This window comes from Pseudophryne corroboree, chromosome 12, assembly GCF_028390025.1.
Source record: "Pseudophryne corroboree isolate aPseCor3 chromosome 12, aPseCor3.hap2, whole genome shotgun sequence".
In the NCBI taxonomy this organism is placed as follows: Eukaryota; Metazoa; Chordata; class Amphibia; order Anura; family Myobatrachidae; genus Pseudophryne; species Pseudophryne corroboree.
The window spans coordinates 104,331,045-104,358,368 of record NC_086455.1 but is presented as its reverse complement, the minus strand read 5'-3'; the positions used below and the strand labels follow the sequence as shown (position 1 = coordinate 104,358,368).

Here is a 27,324-nt window from a genome sequence, read left to right as displayed (position 1 = left end):
GGTCCACGCCACCACTGGAGGGGGTTATAACCCTGTGGCGACTGAAGGTCACCATCGGGCCCGAAGCGTGGCAAGCACAGCGATCCCCGCGAGGGGACACACATCACTCACCGCCGGTAATCCAGCTGTCGGTCTCCCGACCGCTGAGATCCCGACCGCTGGGATATCATACCGAATCCTATAGCATAGCTACGTCCGCTAAGTTGCAAGTGGAGATGTGACTGGATGTGTACAACTCTGCAATGTTTGTAGTCTCGATTCCAGAGCATGCACAGCGCAAAAACACGCTTGATATGTTTTGCAAATGGGTGCATGTTCAGATCTGCATCTTTCCATTGATATATTTGGTACAGTAGGTATATATGCATCTCACAGTTCCTGTGATTATGTACATAGGGGGTTATTCAGACCTGATCGCTGGGCTGCTAACTGTGCTGTCCTGCATTCAGATAGTGGCCCCCCAAGGGGGAGTGTAAATTCGCATTGCAAGTGTGCAATCGCATGTGTACGCCGAGCTGCAAAAATCCAGTGTGTGCAGTCTGTGTGCAGCCCAGGACTTACTCCTACAGTGTGATGAGAACATGCTGATTGAGGACGGAGCTGGCATCAGACACCCTCCATGAAAACGCTTGGGAATGCCTGCATTTTTCCGGACACTCCCAGTAAACGGCCAGTTACCACCCACAAGCGGCCTCTTCTGGTTAACCACCTTGCGAATGCTCATGCGATCGGAATTTTTGCACCATCCTGTCGCTGACTGGCGATGCCCATTGTTGTTGGCACATGCGTGTGTGCATTGCAGTGCATAAGCACCCGCAGTCTATTGCTGATCGCCCGCTGTGCGAAAACGCACAGCAGCGAACAGATCTGAATCACCCCCATAGGGCCTTATTCAGATTTCTTAGCAAACCAAAAAAGTTAGCAATTGTGCAAAACCATGCTGCACTGCAGGTGGGCCAGATATAACGTGCAGAGAGATTTAGATTTGGATGGGGTGTGTTCAAACTGAAATCTAAATTGCAGTGTAGAAATAAGGCAGCCAGTATTTACCCTGCACAGAAACAATATAACCCACCCAAATCTAAATCTCTCTGCACGTCATATCTGCCCACCTGCAGTGCAACATGGTTTTGCCCAATTGCTAACTTTTTTAGTTTGCTAACAAACCTGAATAACGCTCATAATACATACAGTAGATAAGGGACTCAAACAAATTTTTACAGCTTTATTTTTTCATTATTTTTTAATATTTGGAAACCCACCTTGGAGCCTGGAAAACATTCTGCATCAGACTTTAGAGCATCTGAGCTGCAGCCATGCAAACCAGCGCAGAGAAGGTAACAGGTATTTTTATTTTTCAACAGTCAAGTGAAGTGGGAAGTGAATCTTAAGAGGAAGGAGGGGTGGTAGGCTGAACCTTTGCAAAGGCTGCAAAAAAAAACCTTGCACTGACCCTGGTTCTGCTGTGACTAAATAATTGTAGATGTTTTCAATATCTTCAATATCCTTTTCATCTTGCATGCTTACTGTAATATCATACATTGTGTCATGATAATGTAATACCATCTAAAACATCGTACCTATCTTTTCATTTGTACCCTTCTAGCATGCTAGTTCCCATAAGCAGGGCCCTCTTCCTCCCATCTACTTTCCTCACCTCCTTGTCTTCTGATATAATTGCTATTTTCTCATGCCTCATTTTATATTGGGTTTTACTGATGCAATGGGGAAGGAGAATTATTGTAACACATATATGATTACTGAGAGAGGTGTGTGAACATTTGTTTCTCACCATTACTGCTTGACAACTTCATAAGCGCTGTCTGAAATTTTTTTCATTTGGTATAGCATTGTTACTACTAAGAACACGGGGTGATTCAGATCCTGTAGCTATTGCTACGGGATGCGTAAAGTACTGATTATCGGTACTTTGCACATGTGCAGAACCCATTCTGCGCATGCATTAACAGGTTCTGCGCTGTAGCAAGTAACCTGCATCAGACTGTCAGTGACGCCGTGTTACTGCCATTTAGGGGGTGGGGGGAGGCCACGTTTCTCTGACGTTAGACCGAGATTTCCTGGCCTCTGCGACGGACTGTGAGTCCAGTGATCCGATGCTGCGTTCTAGAATGCAGGTTGGATCAGGTTGGACTACTGCAGCAGGAGGCGTCTGCTTATTTCCAGGTGTCTCCTTTTCTCCTAGTGTAGGGTAAATGCAAGTATGCACTGATGATGATGATGGATGATGATGATGATGATGATGATGATGATGACTAGAAGCAAACAAGGTGGTGGATGATAGGTCGACAGTTAATAGGTTGACACCATATGGTCGACAGTCAATAGACAGGTTCAAAAGGTCAACAGGACCAAAAGGTTCACATATAAAAGGTACACAGTACAGGTAAATTAAGTTGACAGGTTCAAAAAGTCCACATGACAATGGTCGACACACCTATGGTCAGCACATTTTTTTGTGTTTTTACAACTTTTGTTGAATTTACTATCCATGTCACAAACTACACTGCTCAAAAAAATAAAGGGAACACTAAAATAACACATCCTAGATCTGAATGAATGAAATATTCTTATTAAATACTTTGTTCTTTACATAGTTGAATGTGCTGACAACAAAATCACACAAAAATTATCAATGGAAATCAAATTTATTAACCCATGGAGGTCTGGATTTGGAGTCACACTCAAAATTAAAGTGGAAAAACACACTACAGGCTGATCCAACTTTGATGTAATGTCCTTAAAACAAGTCAAAATGAGGCTCAGTAGTGTGTGTGGCCTCCACGTGCCTGTATGACCTCCCTACAACGCCTGGGCATGCTCCTGATGAGGTGGCGAATGGTCTCCTGAGGGATCTCCTCCCAGACCTGGACTAAAGCATCCACCAACTCCTGGACAGTCTGTGGTGCAACGTGGCGTTGGTGGATGGAGCGACACATGATGTGCTCAATTGGATTCAGGTCTGGGGAATGGGTGAGCCAGTCCATAGCATCAATGCCTTCGTCTTGCAGGAACTGCTGACACACTCCAGCCACATGAGATCTAGCATTGTCTTGCATTAGGAGGAACCCAGGGCCAACCGCACCAGCATATGGTCTCACAAGGGGTCTGAGGATCTCATCTCGGTACCTAATGGCAGTCAGGCTACCTCTGGCAAGCACGTGGAGGGCTGTGCGGCCCCCCATAGAAATGCCACCCCACACCATTACTGACCCACTGCCAAACCGGTCATGCTGGAGGATGTTGCAGGCAGCAGAACGTTCTCCTTGGCGTCTCCAGACTCTATCACGTCTGTCACATGTGCTCAGTGAGAACCTGCTTTCATCTGTGAAGAGCACAAGGCGCCAGTGGCGAATTTGCCAATCTTGGTGTTCTCTGGCAAATGCCAAACATCCTGCACGGTGTTGGGCTGTAAGCACAACCCCCACCTGTGGACGTCGGGCCCTCATACCACCCTCATGGAGTCTGCTTCTGATCGTTTGAGTAGACACATGCACATCTGTGGCTTGCTGGAGGTCATTTTGCAGGGCTCTGGCAGTGCTCCTCCTGTTCCTCCTTGCACAAAGGCGGAGGTAGCGGTCCTGCTGCTGGGTTGTTGCCCTCCTACGGCCTCCTCCACGTCTCCTGATGTACTGGCCTCTCTCCTGGTAGCGCCTCCATGCTCTGGACACTACGCTGACAGTCACAGCAAACCTTCTTTCCACAGCTCGCATTGATGTGCCATCCTAGATGAGCTGCACTACCTGAGCCACTTGTGTGGGTTGTAGACTCTGTCTCATGCTACCACTAGAGTGAAGCACCGCCAGCTTTCAAAAGTGACCAAAACATCAGCCAGAAAGCATAGGAGCTGAGAAGTGGTCTGTGGTCACCACCTGCAGAACAACTCCTTTATTGGGGGGTGTCTTGCTAATTGCCTATAATTTCCACCTATTCCATTTGCACAACAGCATGTGAAATTGATTGTCAATCAGTGTTGCTTCCTAAGTGGACAGTTTGATTTCACAGAAGTGTGATTGACTTGGAGTTACATTGTGTTGTTTAAGTGTTCCCTTTATTTTTTTGAGCAGTGTATTACCTTTAGTAACCTTGTGGTGAGCGAGCCAACTTACCCAAAGAGTGGCAAGCAAAGTGTGGCAACCGAAACTAGTATGTGAGGGGATGCATTTTAACTAATTTGGGTCATATATGGTTAAAGTAACATCCCAAAAAACTTGTGTCGACATTTGCATCAACCTTTTTGTGTCTACCTTTTGACCCTATCAACCTTTTGTACCTGTCAACCTATTGACTGTCAACCATGTGGTGTCAAACTACTGAATGCGACCTTTTAACCGTCGATCCGTTAATCCACACCCAAGCATTCACATAAGATGCAGACGGACAGTAATATGCATACAGCTGTGTATACTGCAAAATTATTTCCATACATGCAGCTGGGAGCAACATATACCAAATGTATTTACAATTGTATATACAGTATGGGTGAATATTCACTTGTAATATACTGTATTTCCCCTGCATCACGCCCTCTGTAAGTAAATGCAGCTAAACATGTATTGGACACTGAAAAATGCAGGTGGCTCTGCAGGGGTGCAGACTGGTAATGCACATATAGATTGAAACTTAAGAGGGACTGGTATCCCTTGTCAGGGGATCCCCCCGGGCAGCCACTGCCGCTCTCAGCTGCTGCTGCACTCTGCGATCCCCAGGCACTGTTTGCGCCTTCTCCCAGTTCAAAGTATTGAAAATTACCTTCTCAAAATGGTCACCACCTCCTCTAGTATTCTTAAAAACTGCCTTCTATGAGGCAGTGGCCATTTTGGAAGGGACATTTTCAATAGTATTCCAGATGGAATACTGTAACATGAAGTTGCAATCGCACGCCCGGCACAACAAATGGCACTGTCCCTATATCACAGTAGTAAAATAATTCTGCTCTATATTTGTCTACTACATACAATAGAAGACAATACTTTCCCTACATGTGAAAGAACATTGATTTTGTATTCTTTTATCACAACATGGGTTGTTCAGGAGTAAATATGCACAATTTAGAAGGATTTTCTCCTAACTCCAGTTGAGGTCCTTCATTCAGATATACAGTACTTGCACATTGTCTTATCTGATCATTCACGATACAAAACCTAGATGATGCAAAGAATACACTAAGCATGTTTTTATCAATGAGGAATGTGGCTTTCAAGGACGACGACTAATGCAGTCATGCTAATTTAAGTTGCAGATTGTTTCCCTGAAAGGAACCTGGAATGATGTTAGATACAGCAACAAACTTTTAACAATAGCTTTGACATTTCCTATTTCCCCTAGTTTACAAAAATATCTAGGGAAGTGTTAATTAAAAAAACAAGTTTATGGTAAGAAGTTACCTTTGTTAAAACTCTTTCTGCGAGGTACACTGGGCTCCACAAGGAAAGACATAGGGGCTCCACAAGGAAAGACATAGGGGGTGTAGAGTAGAATCTTGATCCGAGGCACCAACAGGCTCAAAAGCTTTGACTGTTCCCAGAATGCATAGCGCCGCCTCCTCTATAACCCCGCCTCCCTGCACAGGAGCTCAGTTTTTAGTTAACCAGCCCAATGCAGTAGCAGGAAAAGAGACGACAATGGTTAGTAGCCACATACACCACACTCTCACGACAGGAGAAGTGTCAGCTGCTAATGCCATACCAACCCAAAGAAGCTAGTGCATCAGGGTGGGTGCCTTGTGGAGCCCAGTGTGCCTCGCAGAAAGAGTTTTAACAAAGGTAAGTTCTTAGCATAAAACTCGTTTTCTGCTGCGGGGTACACTGGGCTCCACAAGGAAAGACATAGGGGATGTCCTAAAGCAGTTCCTTATGGGAGGGGACGCACTGTAGCGGGCACAAGAACCCGGCGTCCAAAGGAAGCATCCTGGGAAGCGGCAGTGTCGAAGGCATAGAACCTAAAGAACGTGGTCACTGAGGACCACGTAGCCGCCTTGCACAATTGTTCAAGGGTCGCACCACGGCGGGCCGCCCAAGAAGGTCCAACAGACCGAGTAGAATGGGCCGTAATGTGAGCAGGAGCTGATAGACCAGCCCTCACATAAGCATGTGCAATCACCATTCTAATCCATTTGGCCAAAGTTTGCTTGTGAGCAGGCCAGCCCCGTTTGTGAAATACAAACAGCACAAACAGAGAATCAGATTTCCTAATAGAAGCAGTTCTCTTCACATAGATACGGAGAGCCCGTACCACATCCAAAGACCGCTCTTTGGGAGACAGATCAGGAGAAACAAGTGCCGGAACCACAATCTCCTGGTTAAGATGGAACGAAGAAACCACCTTAGGCAAATAACCAGGACAAGTCCTAAGAACCGCCCGGTCATGGTGAAATATCAGATATGGGGAACTACAAGACAAGGCACCCAAATCCGACACTCTTCTAGCTGAAGCAATAGCCAGCAGAAACACCACATTAAGGGAAAGCCACTTAAGATCAGCTGAACCAAGAGGTTCAAACGGAGACTCTTGTAACGCCTCCAAAACCACCGACAAGCCCCAAGGAGCCACAGGCGGGACATAGGGAGGTTGGATACGAAACACACCCTGAGTAAAGGTATGCACATCAGGTAAGGTCGCAGTCTTTCTCTGAAACCACACCGACAAGGCAGATACTTGAACCTTGACGGAGGCCAGACGCAGGCCTAAGTCCAGGCCCTGCTGAAGAAAGGCCAACAACTTGGATATACTAAACTTGGAAGCGTCATAATCGTTAGATGCGCACCAAACAAAGTAAGAATGCCAGACCCTATAGTAAATCCGAGCAGAAGCCGGTTTCCGGGCCCGCAACATAGTTTGAATGACCGCCTCAGAAAACCCTTTAGCCCTTAAGACGGAAGCTTCAAGAGCCACGTCGTCAAAGACAGCCGGGCTAGGTCCTGGTAGACACAGGGGCCCTGAATAAGGAGGTCTGGGCGTTGTGGAAGTAGAATTGGACGCTCTGACGATAGGCCCTGCAGGTCTGAGAACCAGTGCCTTCTGGGCCGCGCTGGAGTTATGAGAAGCAGAATTCCTCTTTCTTGCTTGAACTTCCGAATTACCCTGGGAAGGAGTGACACCGGAGGGAACATGTACGGCAGCCGAAACTTCCACGGCACCGCCAGCGCATCCACGAATGCTGCTTGAGGATCCCTCGTCCTTGCTCCGAAGACCGGAACCTTGTGATTGTGTCGAGACGCCATCAGATCTACATCTGGAAGGCCCCACTTTTCCACTAGGAGTTGAAACACTTCTGGATGGAGGCCACTCTCTCCGGCGTGTATGTCCTGACGACTGAGAAAGTCTGCTTCCCAATTCAGGACTCCCGGAATGAATATTGGCGATATGGCCGGTAGATGGCGTTATGCCCAATGTAGAATCCGTGAGACTTCCTTCATTGCTAAACTGCTTCGAGTGCCGCCTTGATGATTTATGTAAGCCACTGTGGTGGCGTTGTCCGACTGTAATTGAACAGGACGGTTCTGAATTAAATGCTGGTCCAGGTTCAACACAATATAGACCGCCCACAATTCCAGAATGTTGATCGAGAGGAGAGATTCCTCCTTGGTCCACCGACCCTGAGCCACCAGTGCAGCGACAGACGGACCTACGGAGTCAATGAGATCATGTGAGACCTGATCCGGTGAGGCAGGCCGTCCCACTTGGCTAGAATCAGCCTCTGGAGGGGGCGAGAATGAAATTGAGCATACTCCACCATGTCGAATGCTGATACCATGAGGCCCAGCACCTGCATTGCCGAATGTATCGACACTTGCGGACGAGAAAGGAAGCAATGAATCCTGTCCTGAAGCTTCAGGACTTTCTCCTGAGACAAGAACAACCGCTGGTTGTGAGTGTCCAATAGCGCTCCCAGGTGCACCACGCTCTGAGCAGGGACCAGGGAGGATTTCTTACAGTTGATGAGCCACCTGTGGGCTTGTAGAAACTGGACAGTCATATCCAGATGACGTAGGAGAATTTCTGGGGAATTTGCCAGGATTAACAAGTCGTCCAGATACGGCAGTATCTTAACCCCTTGATGGCGGAGTACCACCGCCAGCACCGCCATAACTTTGGTGAAGACTTGCGGAGCCGTAGTTAAACCAAAAGGTAACGCCCGAAACTGGTAATGGAGGTTGCCAATCGCAAACCTCAGGTATTGCTGATATGACACTGCTATAGGAATATGCAGGTAAGCATCCTGTATGTCCAGGGAGACCATGAAGTCCCCAGGTTCCAAGGCCAGAACTATAGAGCGAAGAGTTTCCATACGAAACTTGGAAACTTTCACAAAACTGTTCAATGCCTTGAGGTTAAAAATGGGCCGGGAGGACCCATTCGGTTTCGGGACCAGAAACAGTGGCGAATAGTACCCCTGGCCCCTCTGAGCAAGAGGCACCTGTACTACGACTCCTGTATCCAGGAGGGTCTGTACCACCGAATGTAGAGTGTTTGCCTTTGTCTGGTCCAACGGGACGTCTGTACAGCAAAATCGATGAGGGGGGCGGTTTTTGAAGGCTATGGCGTAACCTCGAGTGACGAATTCCTGCACCCAGGCATCTGAAGTGGTCTTCAACCTTTCCTGGGTATACCCTAGGAGCCGGCCCCCCACCCTGGGATCCCCCAGGGGGAGGCCCGCCCCATCATGCGGCAGGCTTATCGGTCTTGGAAGCTGACTGACGGGCAGCCCAGGCTCTTTTGGGCTTCGGCTTACCAGGTTTGGAAGTGTGGGCCTGCTTGTTGAACGCCTGACATTTTGCTTTACCTGAAGGACGAAAGGGGCGAAAGGAAGTACCTTTAGCCTTCGACACAGAAGGAGCGGTACTTGGCAGACAGTCAGTTTTGGCAGTAGCCAAGTCAGCCACTATCTTTTTTAAGTCCTCCCCAAACAGAATATCTCCCTTGAAAGGGAGTACCTCCAGGGTTTTTCTAGAGTCCAGATCCACAGACCAGGATCTCAGCCACAATATCCGGCGAGCCAGGACTGATGTAGTAGAGGCCTTGGCTGCTAGGATACCGGCATCAGAAGCCGCCTCTTTAATATAGTGAGAAGCTGTGACAATATATGACAAGCATTGTCTAGCATGGTCAGAAGAGATTTCAGCTTCTAACTCCAAGGCCCATGCTTCAATAGCCTCTGCAGCCCATGTTGCTGCAATAGTGGGCCTTTGTGCAGTACCCGTGAGGGTGTAAATCGCATTCAGACAACCCTCCACACATTTATCCATAGGCTCTTTTAGAGACGTGACGGTAGTGACAGGTAGAGCTGAGGAAACCACCATCCTAGCCACATGTGAGTCTACTGGAGGAGCGTTTCCCACATTTTAGACAGCTCTGGCACGAGGGGACAGTGAGCCAGCATCTTTTTTTGAGGCACAAACTTCTTTCCCGGGTTTCCCCAGGGTTCCTGACGTATATCCACTAGGTGGTCAGAGTGAGGTAAAACTTGTTTAACCACCTTCTGACGCTTGAACCTATCTGGTTTCTTAGGAGGGGCGGATGGCTCGGGATCATCCGTAATCTGTAAAATTAACTTAATAGTAGAGATGAGCGCCTGAAATTTTTCGGGTTTTGTGTTTTGGTTTTGGGTTCGGTTCCGCGGCCGTGTTTTGGGTTCGACCGCGTTTTGGCAAAACCTCACCGAATTTTTTTTGTCGGATTCGGGTGTGTTTTGGATTCGGGTGTTTTTTTCAAAAAACCCTAAAAAACAGCTTAAATCATAGAATTTGGGGGTCATTTTGATCCCATATTATTATTAACCTCAAAAACCATAATTTCCACTCATTTTCAGTCTATTCTGAATACCTCACACCTCACAATATTATTTTTAGTCCTAAAATTTGCACCGAGGTCGCTGGATGACTAAGCTAAGCGACCCTAGTGGCCGACACAAACACCGGGCCCATCTAGGAGTGGCACTGCAGTGTCACGCAGGATGGCCCTTCCAAAAAACACTCCCCAAACAGCACATGACGCAAAGAAAAAAAGAGGTGCAATGAGGTAGCTGTGTGACTAAGCTCAGCGACCCAAGTGCCCGACACAAACACCTGGCCCATCTAGGAGTGGCACTGCAGTGTCACGCAGGATGTCCCTTCCAAAAAACCCTCCCCAAACAGCACATGACGCAAAGAAAAAAAGAGGCGCAATGAGGTAGCTGTGTGAGTAAGATTAGCGACCCTAGTGGCCGACACAAACACCGGGCCCATCTAGGAGTGGCACTGCAGTGTCACGCAGGATGTCCCTTCCAAAAAACCCTCCCCAAACAGCACATGACGCAAAGAAAAATAAAAGAAAAAAGAGGTGCAAGATGGAATTGTCCTTGGGCCCTCCCACCCACCCTTATGTTGTATAAACAGGACATGCACACTTTAACCAACCCATCATTTCAGTGACAGGGTCTGCCACACGACTGTGACTGATATGACGGGTTGGTTTGGACCCCCACCAAAAAAGAAGCAATTAATCTCTCCTTGCACAAACTGGCTCTACAGAGGCAAGATGTCCACCTCATCATCATCCTCCGATATATCACCGTGTACATCCCCCTCCTCACAGATTATCAATTCGTCCCCACTGGAATCCACCATCTCAGCTCCCTGTGTACTTTGTGGAGGCAATTGCTGCTGGTCAATGTCTCCGCGGAGGAATTGATTATAATTCATTTTAATGAACATCATCTTCTCCACATTTTCTGGATGTAACCTCGTACGCCGATTGCTGACAAGGTGAGCGGCGGCACTAAACACTCTTTCGGAGTACACACTTGTGGGAGGGCAACTTAGGTAGAATAAAGCCAGTTTGTGCAAGGGCCTCCAAATTGCCTCTTTTTCCTGCCAGTATAAGTACGGACTGTGTGACGTGCCTACTTGGATGCGGTCACTCATATAATCCTCCACCATTCTTTCAATGTTGAGAGAATCATATGCAGTGACAGTAGACGACATGTCCGTAATCGTTGTCAGGTCCTTCAGTCCGGACCAGATGTCAGCATCAGCAGTCGCTCCAGACTGCCCTGCATCACCGCCAGCGGGTGGGCTCGGAATTCTGAGCCTTTTCCTCGCACCCCCAGTTGCGGGAGAATGTGAAGGAGGAGATGTTGACAGGTCGCGTTCCGCTTGACTTGACAATTTTGTCACCAGCAGGTCTTTGCACCCCAGCAGACTTGTGTCTGCTGGAAAGAGAGATCTAAGGTAGGTTTTAAATCTAGGATCGAGCACGGTGGCCAAAATGTAGTGCTCTGATTTCAACAGATTGACCACCCGTGAATCCTTGTTAAGCGAATTAAGGGCTGCATCCACAAGTCCCACATGCCTAGCGGAATCGCTCCCTTTTAGCTCCTTCTTCAATGCCTCCAGCTTCTTCTGCAAAAGCCTGATGAGGGGAATGACCTGACTCAGGCTGGCAGTGTCTGAACTGACTTCACGTGTGGCAAGTTCAAAGGGCATCAGAACCTTGCACAACGTTGAAATCATTCTCCACTGCACTTGAGACAGGTGCATTCCACCTCCTATATCGTGCTCAATTGTATAGGCTTGAATGGCCTTTTGCTGCTCCTCCAACCTCTGAAGCATATAGAGGGTTGAATTCCACCTCGTTACCACTTCTTGCTTCAGATGATGGCAGGGCAGGTTCAGTAGTTTTTGGTGGTGCTCCAGTCTTCTGTACGTGGTGCCTGTACGCCGAAAGTGTCCCGCAATTCTTCTGGCCACCGACAGCATCTCTTGCACGCCCCTGTCGTTTTTTAAAAAATTCTGCACCACCAAATTCAAGGTATGTGCAAAACATGGGACGTGCTGGAATTTGCCCATATTTAATGCACACACAATATTGCTGGCGTTGTCCGATGCCACAAATCCACAGGAGAGTCCAATTGGGGTAAGCCATTCTGCGATGATCTTCCTCAGTTGCCGTAAGAGGTTTTCAGCTGTGTGCGTATTCTGGAAAGCGGTGATACAAAGCGTAGCCTGCCTAGGAAAGAGTTGGCGTTTGCGAGATGCTGCTACTGGTGCCGCCGCTGCTGTTCTTGCGGCGGGAGTCCATACATCTACCCAGTGGGCTGTCACAGTCATATAGTCCTGACCCTGCCCTGCTCCACTTGTCCACATGTCCGTGGTTAAGTGGACATTGGGTACAACTGCATTTTTTAGGACACTGGTGAGTCTTTTTCTGACGTCCGTGTACATTCTCGGTATCGCCTGCCTACAGAAGTGGAACCTAGATGGTATTTGGTAACGGGGGCACACTGCCTCAATAAATTGTCTAGTTCCCTGTGAACTAACGGCGGATACCGGACGCACGTCTAACACCAACATAGTTGTCAAGGACTCAGTTATCCGCTTTGCAACAGGATGACTGCTGTGATATTTCATCTTCCTCGCAAAGGACTGTTGGACAGTCAATTGCTTACTGGAAGTAGTACAAGTGGGCTTACGACTTCCCCTCTGGGATGACCATCGACTCCCAGCAGCAACAACAGCAGCACCAGCAGCAGTAGGCGTTACACGCAAGGATGCATCGGAGGAATCCCAGGCAGGAGAGGACTCGTCAGAATTGCCAGTGACATGGCCTGCAGGACTATTGGCATTCCTGGGGAAGGAGGAAATTGACACTGAGGGAGTTGGTGGGGTGGTTTGCGTGAGCTTGGTTACAAGAGGAAGGGATTTACTGGTCAGTGGACTGCTTCCGCTGTCGACCCAAGTTTTTGAACTTGTCACTGACTTATTATGAATGCGCTGCAGGTGACGTATAAGGGAGGATGTTCCGAGGTGGTTAACGTCCTTACCCCTACTTATTACAGCTTGACAAAGGGAACACACGGCTTGACACCTGTTGTCCGCATTTCTGGTGAAATACTTCCACACCGAAGAGCTGATTTTTTTGGTATTTTCACCAGGCATGTCAACGGCCCTATTCCTCCCACGGACAACAGGTGTCTCCCCGGGTGCCTGACTTAAACAAACCACCTCACCATCAGAATCCTCCTGGTCAATTTCCTCCCCAGCGCCAGCAACACCCATATCCTCCTCATCCTGGTGTACTTCAACACTGACATCTTCAATCTGTCTATCAGGAACTGGACTGCGGGTGCTCCTTCCAGCACTTGCAGGGGGCGTGCAAATGGTGGAAGGCGCATGCTCTTCACGTCCAGTGTTGGGAAGGTCAGGCATCGCAACCGACACAATTGGACTCTCCTTGTGGATTTGGGATTTCGAAGAACGCACAGTTCTTTGCGGTGCTACTGCTTTTGCCAGCTTGAGTCTTTTCATTTTTCTAGCGAGAGGCTGAGTGCCTCCATCCTCATGTGAAGCTGAACCACTAGCCATGAACATAGGCCAGGGCCTCAGCCGTTCCTTGCCACTCCGTGTGGTAAATGGCATATTGGCAAGTTTACGCTTCTCCTCCGACAATTTTATTTTAGGTTTTGGAGTCCTTTTTTTACTGATATTTGGTGTTTTGGATTTGACATGCTCTGTACTATGACATTGGGCATCGGCCTCGGCAGACGACGTTGCTGGCATTTCATCGTCTCGGCCATGACTAGTGGCAGCAGCTTCAGCACGAGGTGGAAGTGGATCTTGATCTTTCCCTAATTTTGGAACCTCAACATTTTTGTTCTCCATATTTTAATAGGCACAACTAAAAGGCACCTCAGGTAAACAATGGAGATGGATGGATACTAGTATACAATTATGGATGGACTGCCGAGTGCCGACACAGAGGTAGCTACAGCCGTGGACTACCGTACTGTACTGTGTCTGCTGCTAATATAGACTGGTTGATAAAGAGATGTAGTAGCAGTATGTATGTATAAAGAAGAAAGAAAAAAAAACCACGGGTAGGTGGTATACAATTATGGACGGACTGCCGAGTGCCGACACAGAGGTAGCTACAGCCGTGGACTACCGTACTGTACTGTGTCTGCTGCTAATATAGACTGGTTGATAAAGAGATGTAGTAGTAGTATGTATGTATAAAGAAGAAAGAAAAAAAAACCACGGGTAGGTGGTATACAATTATGGACGGACTGCCCAGTGCCGACACAGAGGTAGCTACAGCCGTGGACTACCGTACTGTACTGTGTCTGCTGCTAATATAGACTGGTTGATAAAGAGATGTAGTAGTAGTATGTATGTATAAAGAAGAAAGAAAAAAAAACCACGGGTAGGTGGTATACAATTATGGACGGACTGCCGAGTGCCGACACAGAGGTAGCTACAGCCGTGGACTACCGTACTGTACTGTGTCTGCTGCTAATATAGACTGGTTGATAAAGAGATGTAGTAGTAGTATGTATGTATAAAGAAGAAAGAAAAAAAAACCACGGGTAGGTGGTATACAATTATGGACGGACTGCCCAGTGCCGACACAGAGGTAGCTACAGCCGTGGACTACCGTACTGTACTGTGTCTGCTGCTAATATAGACTGGTTGATAAAGAGATGTAGTAGTATGTATGTATAAAGAAGAAAGAAAAAAAAACCACGGGTAGGTGGTATACAATTATGGACGGACTGCCCAGTGCCGACACAGAGGTAGCTACAGCCGTGGACTACCGTACTGTACTGTGTCTGCTGCTAATATAGACTGGTTGATAAAGAGATGTAGTAGTAGTAGTATGTATGTATAAAGAAGAAAGAAAAAAAAAACACGGGTAGGTGGTATACAATTATGGACGGACTGCCGAGTGCCGACACAGAGGTAGCTACAGCCGTGGACTACCGTACTGTACTGTGTCTGCTGCTAATATAGACTGGTTGATAAAGAGATGTAGTAGTAGTATGTATGTATAAAGAAGAAAGAAAAAAAAACCACGGGTAGGTGGTATACAATTATGGACGGACTGCCGAGTGCCGACACAGAGGTAGCTACAGCCGTGAACTACCGTACTGTGTCTGCTGCGACTGGATGATAAATAATGATATAAAAAATATATATATATCACTACTGCAGCCAGACAGGTATATATTATATAATGACGGACCTGCTGGACACTGTCTGTCAGCAGAATGAGTTTTTTATAGAATAAAAAAAAAAACACCACACAAGTGAAGTCACACGACGAGTGTTTAACTTTTTCAGGCAATCACAATATAGTATACTATACTACTAACTATACTGGTGGTCAGTGTGGTCAGGTGGTCACTGGTCAGTCACACTGGCAGTGGCACTCCTGCAGCAAAAGTGTGCACTGTTTAATTTTAATAATAATATGTACTCCTGGCTCCTGCTATAACCTATAACTGGCACTGCAGTGCTCCCCAGTCTCCCCCACAATTATAAGATGTGTGAGCTGAGCACAGTCAGATACGAGTGTTTAACTTTTTCAGGCAATCACAATATAGTATACTATACTACTAACTATACTGGTGGTCAGTGTGGTCAGGTCACTGGTCAGTCACACTGGCAGTGGCACTCCTGCAGCAAAAGTGTGCACTGTTTAATTTTAATAATAATATGTACTCCTGGCTCCTGCTATAACCTATAACTGGCACTGCAGTGCTCCCCAGTCTCCCCCACAATTATAAGATGTGTGAGCTGAGCACAGTCAGATATATACATAGATGATGCAGCACACTGGGCTGAGCAGTGCACACAGATATGGTATGTGACTGAGTCACTGTGTATCGTTTTTTTCAGGCAGAGAACGGATATATTAAATAAAACTGCACTGTCTGGTGGTCACTGTGGTCAGTCACTAGTAAACTCTGCACTCTCTACAGTTCTACAGTACTCCTAAGCTCCAGTAAATCAGGTCAATCTCTCTCTCTCTCTCTTCTAATCTAAATGGAGAGGACGCCAGCCACGTCCTCTCCCTATCAATCTCAATGCACGTGTGAAAATGGCGGCGACGCGCGGCTCCTTATATAGAATCCGAGTCTCGCGAGAATCCGACAGCGTCATGATGACGTTCGGGCGCGCTCGGGTTAACCGAGCAAGGCGGGAAGATCCGAGTCGCTCGGACCCGTGAAAAAAAACATGAAGTTCGTGCGGGTTCGGATTCAGAGAAACCGAACCCGCTCATCTCTACTTAATAGCCTCCAAAAGATCAGGAACATCCACATGTGAACTACCCTTCCCATCAGCAGTATCTGTGTCAGAATCTGTGGGGTCAGTGTAAGCGCCATCGGCATCAGACGAGGTGTCAGTGACAGCAGTGGATTGTGAGGAGATAAGAGCTCGCTTAGAGGACCCCTTGGTCTTAGGCGAGCGAGGGTCAGACTTTTTAGTAGTCAAGGACTGGTTCAACCTCTTCAATTGAGCAGATAAATTGTCCGCCCACTGCAGGTTAGCTGCGGGGACCACAAATGGTTGCACCGGCATAGGAGGTCCCACAGGGGGTGTTAGTTTATTAACTAGCATATGTAGAAGCATGGAGAAAGTAGCCCACGGTAGGTCATTATGTACCCCCGTTGCCACAGTCCCACTGGGGGACAAGTAGCCCCCAGAACCAGAGCCCACAGCTGCTATAGTGTCCTCATAGGGATCTGTGGCTTCAGCAACACTGGCAGTGTGTTCAGCCCCAGAACCGTTACCTTCAGAAGCAGACATGATATAACTTGCAGTATCATGTAGCACAGTACAATTGGCAGCAGCACAATACCTCTTACCCAAACCCCTGCGCAGTGTAGTCAGCACAAGCAGAGATACAGGAGAGATATGGTGACTAAAATCACAGAGAAAAATACGTATTTAGAGTATATCTTGTGAAAATCATATATAATTATAAAACCCGACGCACCAAGCCCCCTCAGGTTATAGAATATAGGGATAGCAAGTTGAGTGAGAGACACGAAATGGAAACCACTCAGCAAGGTAATGCACACACATATAGTCACAGTTAAACAATGCAGAGGTTATTACTAACAATAATACTGCACTGGACCAGCTTATAAAGCTATGTAGTCAATAGATATAACACTGCACAGTAAGAACTGGATGTATATCACAGGGTACTTGTACCAGAGAACCCTGACTAAATGCACTCTTTCTTAACTAACACTGTCTAATTGACATGTAGAATACTTAAGTGTCATGTAAAGTCACAGCGCTGACAACCAGGCGGCTTTACACAGGAGGATTTGCCCAAGCAGTCCCAGGAACAGTGTAGCTGAGAGAAATGGCGCCCAAACACTGACATGGAGTGAGGGAGAGACAGATATGCAGCTCCAGGGCGGGAACATTTGCTGGAAATGGCGCCCCGGGGCTGGGGGAGGGGCTCCAGGTCTAAGCCTTATCCCCTCTGCTGGCGAAACCACCAGGTACTGCGGGCTACAAATAAAAAGGTTTTAAGGGAAAACCTGACCTGCACCCATGCCCTGGTGATCTAGTGGGATCGCCTGTACTGCCACAGTGTCCACCGCCAGCGCGCGCGGCCCGCCTCCCACCGACCGCGCCGGATCGTGATAAAGTACGGGTCCCGCTAGCAGGACCCACTCACCACCTCCCGAAGTGCGGCTACGCGATCCCGGAGAGCCCCATCGTGTGTGCCTGACCACAAGAAAACCGGAGGCTCCTGCTGTAATTACCCGGCAACCAGGGCTTGGGAGCGCCGCTGGGGAGAGATGGAGCTGCAGCGGTGAATGTCTCCAGACATGTACACACTGCTACAGCCCTTGAAGTCTTCACTTTTCTTCTCAAATAAAGCTCTTCTTAGGGCTGCCCAGAGCAGCCCCTCTGTTATGTGCCTGCTATCTGCGGCACCAACTACAAAACTGAGCTCCTGTGCAGGGAGGCGGGGTTATAGAGGAGGCGGTGCTATGCATTCTGGGAGCAGCCAAAGCTTTTGAGCCTGTTGGTGCCTCGGATCAAGATCCTACTCTACACCCCCTATTGTCTTTCCTTGTGGAGCCGCTATGTCTTTCCTTGTGGAGCCCAGTGTACCTCGCAGCAGAAATATATATATATATATGTGTGTGTGTTAAGCTAAGTGTTACTGCATACGTTGCGTAAAGCAGCAGTGCAGAAGACTAATAAATGTTGGGGCTTATTCGTTGGGGGTTATTCAGGCTCAGCTAAACACACAAAACAGCTACTGATAAAATTGCATGCTGAGGGCCGCCCAGCATGTGTAGTGCCGTGTCCTGCACAAGCTGCATATGCAGGTGCACCGCTGCATGTTTCCCATTGCAGGAAAGGCAGGTGACGTCATCCGGCCTCCCCAGAAATAGCCATGACAGGCATGCGTTTCCTGAACCACTCCCGCCAAGTCGCCACCCCCTGAACGCCTAACGCTTGTCAATCACATTGCGATTGCATTGTGACCATCCGCGTGTGTGCAATGCGATCGTGGCACATGCGCAGATGGCCGATAACCGTCTGTCTGCAATTTCATCACAATAGCGATGAAGTCTTAATAGCCCCCTATGTGCGGTGGGCTCCTACCTATCGTGTAGCTGCTACCAGAGCCGCCATGTTTCAATTTATGTTTTCAGGAAAATAGTGAAGGCAGACAGCACATACTTAGTCACAGAGCCAGAGTCTTTGCTGTCAACTGCACCATATTTACAAAGATCTCACCTGAAAGATGGCACTGCTCTTTGGAGGTATTTGTTTTGGGTATAGAGTATGCATTGCAGGGCCCCCTTAGACTAATGGGCACTCACCCCCTGCACCCATTATAGCTATGCCACTAGGAATGTGCATTGTTTATTATATTATAACAAGAAAAATACTACAAAATCCCCTCAAGTGGCACTGAAATGTATATATGTGAGGGGTGTTAGGAATCTCCACGATGATCTCTAGACAAAGAGATATCAATTCTATAGGCTTTAGCAATCACTTAGCACTGGCTGATCAGACAAATGTGGTAAAGTCTTGGAATAAAGGTATATTGCCCATGACTCACATTATTCAGAAAATGCTATTGTTCTAAAAAAGGAAAGCATTACAAACCCCATCTTTTAACCCTACAAATATAGTTTCAGGGTATTTACTACAATTGTAAATAAAACAAAACCAGACTTCTCTAACATTTTATTGTTTAATCAATGTGCTTATGTGTCAATAGGGCAGATGTACTAAGCCTTGGAGAGTAGTAGAGAGAGATAAAATACCAACCAATCAGCTCTTAACTGTCATTTTTCAAACACAGCCTGTAAGACAGAAGCAGATTGACTGGTACTTTATCTCAATTCATTTTATCACTCTCCGCGCCTTAAATCGAGGTTACTTATTATTACAAGGTTATTCATGGAGCATCAAAGTTAGCTACTGCACTTTCCTGAGCGACTGTAAATCCTGTCAGAATTGTCTCCCACTTTCTATGAATAAGAAGGAGTAAAATCCACTTATATGGACAGAAGTCTCACTCACTTTTCTCTGTTTATTTTCTCAGCCCTTCCTTGTAAAGATTTAGCAGCTTGATGAAATTCTTCAACTGCTTCCCTTACTGGATCTGGAAAATGAAAGTTTAAGAGCTAAAGTAAATTCATTCAGTCGTTTCATATAACACAATAAGTCCCCTAAGAATCAGTAAACAAGCTTGCATGTGTCCCTTCAGATTCAATTTATTAGTATTTTATAGCTAGTTGTTTTTTGTTTTGTTTTTTCATTTCATGATCCACAAATGATTTTATATGAGTATTATCTTGGTAAATTTATCTTCCCAGGCTTGTCTACTCTTCAGATTTATATCTTTCTGGTAAAAGAGCCAGTATGTTAGTGACTTCATGCTTTTGTGTCAGCAAATAATACCACTTTAAAAATTATTATAACAGAAATTACACAATATCCATATAATGTGCTTAATTTAATAAAGTGCAAGCCCTCCCCCGGATTGTGGCATCATTTCAATGTTATCCATATCGGTAGATGCAGTAGGTGTATATAAAAATACCATATGCAACATACAATAAAACATTTTTTTTATTTAAATGTTAAAATTATAGGATTGCCACCTATTTCACAAAGGAACTAATATATATATATATATATTAGAGGAATTGGTGAATACAAGCGCCCAAGAGTGTAATTTGTATATCAAGGTGAATGAAGGTATCAAGGAGCGGTGTAGTAAAAACCGGTTTAGACAACTTATCTGATAGCAAAAGAAGCTTAGTTCAATCGGTACTTCTTTGTCGCTTAATACATGTGGATAAAGCAATGGAAAACAGACATAGTGTGTACCGTTTAAAATTTCAAATCACATCACTGCAGAAATTCCATAGGCTCAATTAGGGAACCAGCATATTCCCAAAGCACAATCAATATATAGCCTGAGCAGTGTATATATAAAAAGTACAAATATTTAATACACGTAATGACATAAAAACTACATAAAAACATAAAAGTACATGAATAGCTGTATATCATGCGTACAGAATAAGGGATTATATCAATCTTATCTGTCCATAAATAGCTGGAAGGCATGCATACAGAATTCAAATTTTATAAGGCTTATCTGTCCATAAGAGGAAATGTCCACAGGTAGTCCCAAAGCGTTTCGTCTGTCAGCAACTGGACTTCATCAAGGGGATGGACCCACTGGGCAGGCATGCTCTATTTATACCCAAAGAGGAAAATTTATGATGACATCACTTCCTGTGATGCAATTTTTGGATCATTAAGGAAAACGTTATATAATATTCCAATTGACACTCAAAAAGGTGACAATTAGACATAGGTGGAAAAAGGTACAGAAGAACAGTGAGGAAATTAAGCAGAAAAGATATAAATATCATAAACGGCGATCTAGTCGTCCTATTAAGTGGTGGAACGCATGCGTCATTTCCGGTTGGCGTGTCCCGGTAACAAGATAGTGCAAAATACAGCTATCATAGTGGTGACAACATGACATCAGTAGCGGATCTTGCCACGGGCAAGCAGGAATTTTGGCCGGGGCGCCGCCTTCCGGAGGGCGCAGGGCGCCATCCAGAGGGCGCCGCACCAGGGCAAGATCCGCTGCTGCTGTGTGCCCCCCGCTGCCCCCCTGCTGCCGCTGGCCGCTGCCCCCCCGCTGCCGCTGGGAAGGGAAACTAGGCGCGTACGCGTCTTGTTTCCCTTCGTGGAGAGGTCCTTTACTGTGCGGTGCGCGATGACGTCATCGCGCACCACACAGCGACGGTCCTCTCCATGAAGGGAACTAGACGCTACGCGTCTAGTTTACCTTCGTGGAGAGGACCTTTGCTGTGCGGTGCGCGATGACGTCATCGCGCACCACACAGCAAAGGTCCTCTCCATGAAGGGAACTAGACGCTACGCGTCTAGTTTACCTTCGTGGAGAGGACCTTTGCTGTGCGGTGCGCGATGACGTCATCACGCACCACACATCATTTCAGTCTGTACAGGGGGCGTAAATGACCATGCCCCCTGCACGAAGCCACGCCCCCTAATGCCGCCCGGGGCGCCAGAAGCCCCGGAACCGGCCCTGGACAAAATATAATAAACTAGATGCCCTTAGGTTGAAAGGAGGAACCGGACCAGAGTTTAGTTACAGGATAGTGAAGAAAAGTGATAGTGGAACGCATCTCGTTAATGGTGACATCACTTCCGCTGTAAACACGGAAGTGAGTGAAGAGAACGTAGTGTGGAACGCAGCACCGTGTACTGGCGTCACTTGCGTCTCACACACGGGTATGGCTATCCAAGTGAAGGTTTTGTAGCTGGATGCGGTGGAACGCACCGCCATTACAGTGACTGTGGAGTGCGCTACTTACAGCCGTGCTGGAACGCACCGCCATGTTGTGGCTCAGTGTTAGATGATTATTTAATAAGAGATATGATGAGTGAACTAGAATCGTGAGGACTTATTAAAGTGAAGCCGAGCTATTAAAATTAGCAAAGAGTGATGGTGTTATACTAATTTTGAGTGCAAGTGGTGTATATATTAATTTTGAGTGCAAATTAAATATTATTAATTAATTTAATAAATTACTAATAATCTATTATATATATTTTAAATATGTATCTGTGTTAACATGGGCTGGACCAATTTAACTCTTGACCCGATGGGAAATTTTATATCGCGTCATAACTTCTCTTGGTCATTTCCATAACATTAGTTTGAATGTTCATGAGACTTGTCTTTAACTTTATCCATGCGCATTGTGCCTTATTCTTTAGAGACCATCTTGTCTATTAATCCACATCAGACATAGGTTTAATAATTTGCTGAAAAGAGTCAAAAAATGGCTAGTGACTAAATATAGATTTACAATAAAAAATAATTAATCTACGTAGATTAGTGCAGAAGAGAAATAGTGTATATAGGGGTGAAAGTGTCAAAGGAAAGGGGCAATTTCAAAGGCTTCGTTTAATCCAAGAGGTGATAAAGTCTTAAGTTCATGGATCCAAAACATTTCTCGTTTGGAGAGTTTATTCAAGATATCTCCCCCTCTTTCTCCAGATTTCAACTGTTCAATTGCTTTAAAATAGATGTTTTCAGGATTCGATTGATGTTTTTCTATGAAGTGTTTGGAAACCGTGTGATTGTCAATCTTGTTTTTGATGTTTCTAATGTGCTCCTGGATTCGTAACTTTAGGACCCTTTTGGTTTTTCCGACATATTTAAGTCCACATGTGCACTCCAACAGATATATTACCATTGTCGAATTACAATTTAGGTAATCTTTAATGCTGTATTCTTTGATATTATTATGATTACTGAATTTTTTCCTATTTGGGTGTAGGTATTTGCAGATGTTGCATTTTCCGCATTTATAGCATCCTTTACAATTAATGAAGGTGCTATTTCCAAGTTGGGTCTTGCTTCGTAGATGACTGGGTGCCAAGATGTCCTTCAAGCTACTAGTTTTTCGGAATACAATGTCAGGTTTTGATGGGAGGATTTCTCTTAGTATTGGATCCATCAACAAAATATTCCAGTGTTTATTGATGGATTTCCTGATGTTTTGTTCTTGGTTACTGAATGTGGTGATGAAGGGGGTAAAGTTGTCGGATTTCTTTTGTACTTGTTTGTTGAATAGTTCTGATCTTTGTTTGTTGGCTGTTTTTTCTAATGCTTTATTGATCACATGTTCTGGATATTTCCTCTCTTTAAATCTGGTGGCATATGTTGCTAATTGGTTTTGGCAGTCTTGTTCATTACTGTAATTGCGTTTAATCCGGTAAAACTGAGAATATGGGATGTCAGTTTTCCAGTTCTGGGCATGGCAGCTTTTAAAATGAAAATAACTGTTAGTATCAACTTCTTTTATATAGTTGCTCGTTGTAATCTTGGATGAGGTATTTGAGAGTTAGATCAAGATAGTGTACACTTTCTTTACTGGTCTCATATGTGAATTTCAAATTGTATAGATTTGTGGTGAGTGTTTGGAAAAATGCCTTAAATATTTACTCCTCACCTTCCCAAATAATCAGAATATCGTCTATATAGCGCTTGTAGACAATCAAATTTTTCAGATACGGGTTATTGTTGTAGATGCAATCTTTTTCCCACGCGCCCATTAATAAGTTTGCAAAACTGGGCGCAAAGGATGTGCCCATGGCCGTTCCACAAATTTGTAAAAAGAAAATCTGCTGCAATATGAAGTAATTATGGCCCAGGATGAATTGCATGAAATCGCAAATAGCATTCCTGTGAGTTGTGGATAATTCCGGGTCTTTGTCCAGGAATCTTCTGCAGGCTTCTATTCCCTTTTCATGAACAACGGACGTGTACAGGCTTTGCACATCTATAGTGATCCAAAGATAAGAATCCTTCCATTCCACTGAAGATAATATGTTGATTACGCTACTGGTATCTTTCAAGAAGGATGGTAGGTTAATCACATATTTACACAGAAAGATGTCTACGTATTCCGATAAATGACTGGTGAGCGAGTCAATCCCTGCGATAATTGGTCTGCCCGGCGGCTTTGTGAGGTTCTTGTGTATCTTTGGGAGATAATAGAATGTTGGTATTACTGGTGTTGCCGTCATGAGGTATTGAAATTCATTTTTATCCAAAGTATTGTTATGGAAGTAATGTACCAATAAAACTCTAAGTTCTTCTACAAAAGAAGTAGTAGGATCTTGTTGAAGCTGCTTATAGGAGGATGTATCATGTAGAAGACGTAGAGCTTCGGTTTCGTATGCATCTCTGTCAAGGAGTACAATCCCTCCTCCTTTGTCAGCTTGCTTAATGATGATTTCTTTATTTTTCTGCAGCTGTTTTAGTTCTTCTTTTTCCTTGTTCTTCAAGTTAGAATGGCATGGTTTCTTTAATTCGATGTCACATAGGTCCTTTCTTACTAATTCCTGGAATACATTTATATGGTTACCTTTGGATTCCAAGGGATAGTATTTTGATTTCCGTTTAAGTCCTGATTTGGATGGTTCTATTGAATCTGTTGGTTGGTCTTGTTTGGCAAAGTGTCTTTTTAAGGTGAGGGTTCTTGAGAACTTATTGAGGTCTATAAATGTGTCAAATCTATTCATTGTTTGTCGGGAGCAAATTTGAGGCCTTTGCTTAGAAGCGATATTTCTGCCTCATTAAGGGTATGGCTGGATAGGTTGAAAATACCTTGTTCCACAGGGTTGCTTATTGTAGATACCGTTGTTTGTTTGTTCTTCCTACGCCCGCCCCTTGTACCTCTTCTTCTTGGAAGCCTCTTTTCATGGGAGAAGTCCCTTTCAGTCTCTCTCTGAAGAACGTTTTCCTGGTCGAGAATATATTCTCTGTTGTTGGATCCGGGGATAAAAAATCAGAGTCACTGTTTGACTCCAATCTTTGGAGAGCTGAAAATCTATTGTTCGTCGTGAACGGTCTTGATGTCTGCATTTTTGTTCTGTCTTTTTCCTGATACGTTTGTTGTCGATTTTGAGGACGGGAATTCTTATTCCTATAAGGTGTCTTTTTCCATTTTCTTGCTCTTGGGTCCTGATATACAGGGATGTGTTGATATTTGTTATCTTGGAATCTGCTCCAATTCTGTATTTTATTGTGAAGGTAATCTTGCTTATCCCTGAAGAATTTCTTTTGTTTACCTTTGATGACATCTTCCTCAATATGTTCCAGTTTCCTTGTCAATGTCAGATCGTTTACTTTGAATTATTCCTTGTCTTTATGTATAGCTAAGTGTTGTTCTTTTACCTTGAGGTCGTCCTCAATTTTAGTAAGAACTTTCTGTTTTTCAGAGATTATAAACTTCATAAGGTTGATTGAGCAATTATGCAAAATCTCATCCCAATTAGAGATGAATTCTGGGTTGTCTAAGCCAAAGGTAGGTCTTTTTAGTAGTCTTAGGCCCCTAGGGATCCTATTTACTGTTATGTATTGTTCTAGACCTTTTATCTCCAACCATGCTTTGATTTCTTTTGTGAGCAATCTTTCTGCCTCCCAGAATAGGGAGTCCATGTCATTTTCGTTATGTATATTTGCGTCAGCATGTCATTTTCGTTATGTATATTTGCATCAGCATTCGTGGAACCTTCATTAAATATCTGATGGCAGAGGTTGTTTCTTTTTTCTTGGCCTCTATTCTTAAACATTTTTGGTAAGAACACAAACACTAGCTGCCAGAAGGCAAAAAAACCAGAAGGATGAAAATATAGAAATGGAGACTACGGCGCTTAGGTGCAGCTTTGTGGTATCTATACCATAAGTATAAGTAACCCTTAATAAGCAGATAAAAAACACTTCTCAATATATTATAAGAGCGGCAGTTTATAGTACGTACACATGGGCTTAGCATGCACATATAAGTAATTAGAGGAATTGGTGAATACAAGCGCCCAAGAGTGTAATTTGTATATCAAGGTGAATGAAGGTATCAAGGCGTGGGTGTAGTAAAAACCGGTTTAGACAACTTATCTGATAGCAAAATAAGCTAAATTCAATCTGTACTTCTTTGTCGCTTAATACATGTGGATAAAGCAAAGGAAAACAGACATAGTGTGTACCGTTTAAAATTTCAAATCACATCACTGCAGAAATTCCATAGGCTCAATTAGGGAACCAGCATATTCCCAAAGCACAATCAATATATAGCCTGAGCAGTGTATATATAAAAAGTACAAATATTTAATACACGTAATGACATAAAAACTACATAAAAAACATAAAAGTACATGAATAGCTGTATATCATGCGTACAGAATAAGGGATTATATCAAGCTTATCTGTCCATAAATAGCTGGAAGGCATGCATACAGAATTCAAATTTTATAAGGCTTATCTGTCCATAAGAGGAAATGTCCACAGGTAGTCCCAACGCGTTTCGTCCGTCAGCAACTGGACTTCATCAAGGGAATGGACCCACTGGGCAGGCATGCTCTATTTATACCCAAAGAGGGAAGTTTATGATGACATCACTTCCTGTGATGCAATGTTTGGATCATTAAGGAAAACGTTATATAATATTCCGCATTTATAGCATCCTTTACAATTAATGAAGGTGCTATTTCCAAGCTGGGTCTTGCTTCGTAGATGACTGGGTGCCAAGATGTCCTTCAAGCTACTAGTTTTTCGGAATACAATGTCAGGTTTTGAATGGAGGATTTCTCTTAGTATTGGATCCATCAACAAAATATTCCAGTGTTTATTGATGGATTTCCTGATGTTTTGTTCTTAGTTACTGAATGTGGTGATGAAGGGGGTAAAGTTGTCGGATTTCTTTTGTACTTGTTTGTCTGTGTAGCACCGAAACGTCAACCCAACATGTAGTTTTGTTGCAGCTATTTAAACTTCATGTTTCATCACTAAATATCTTTTCATCATTTGGAGTGCCGCAGTCTCTGTTTTTCTATACCCTGACTATTTACTGAAGGCATTATATCCATAAGGAACATTTAGCGACGAGTGCTGATTCTACACCAGGTTTATTTTCGGGAGTTGTGCAAACTCCACACGGAATCCAGCACCAGCAGCATACTTTTCATAACAGTTTTACATAAACAGGACCCCAACTGGGAATCACATTGTACCACATGGAGCCTGACATGACCACCCCCACTGGATACACCATGGGATGTCAAGGTATGCCGACGACCAAAGGTCTCCGTCGCAGCTTCACAGATGAGGAAGCGGAAGATATACTCTTTAAGGAACCTTGGACCACCACTGACATGAACCTTTCTGCAGAGGAGGTTTTTCAGCAAGTCATTAAACTGAAAAAAACAGATTACCTTATGCATGGCATTTCACTCACAAGATACTTTAAGGAAAAAATTATTCCACGTGGCTTTCGGTGCCGCAATACACCGACAATAGGCCGATACAATGCTGAATTTTGTCAACAATGGATTGGAATAGTTAACAAATGTGGATTTGACTTGATGTTACTTGTTATCAAGGAATCTGAAAAAGAACTGATACCTTCAAGACTATGAGTCCAATCGAGTATAT

General features: G+C 44.9%; 1 protein-coding gene across 2 annotated transcripts in view; it reads right to left on the bottom strand.

The window, feature by feature from the left end:
• LOC134980847 (putative N-acetylated-alpha-linked acidic dipeptidase) overlaps positions 1 to 27,324 on the bottom strand; it is a 466,241-nt gene that overhangs the window by 54,881 nt on the left and 384,036 nt on the right. For both annotated transcript variants that reach the window (XM_063947838.1, XM_063947839.1), the window contains exon 16: positions 19,353 to 19,434. In XM_063947838.1, coding sequence (XP_063803908.1) covers positions 19,353 to 19,434 — 82 coding nt within the window. The remainder of the gene's footprint in view (positions 1 to 19,352; positions 19,435 to 27,324) is intronic.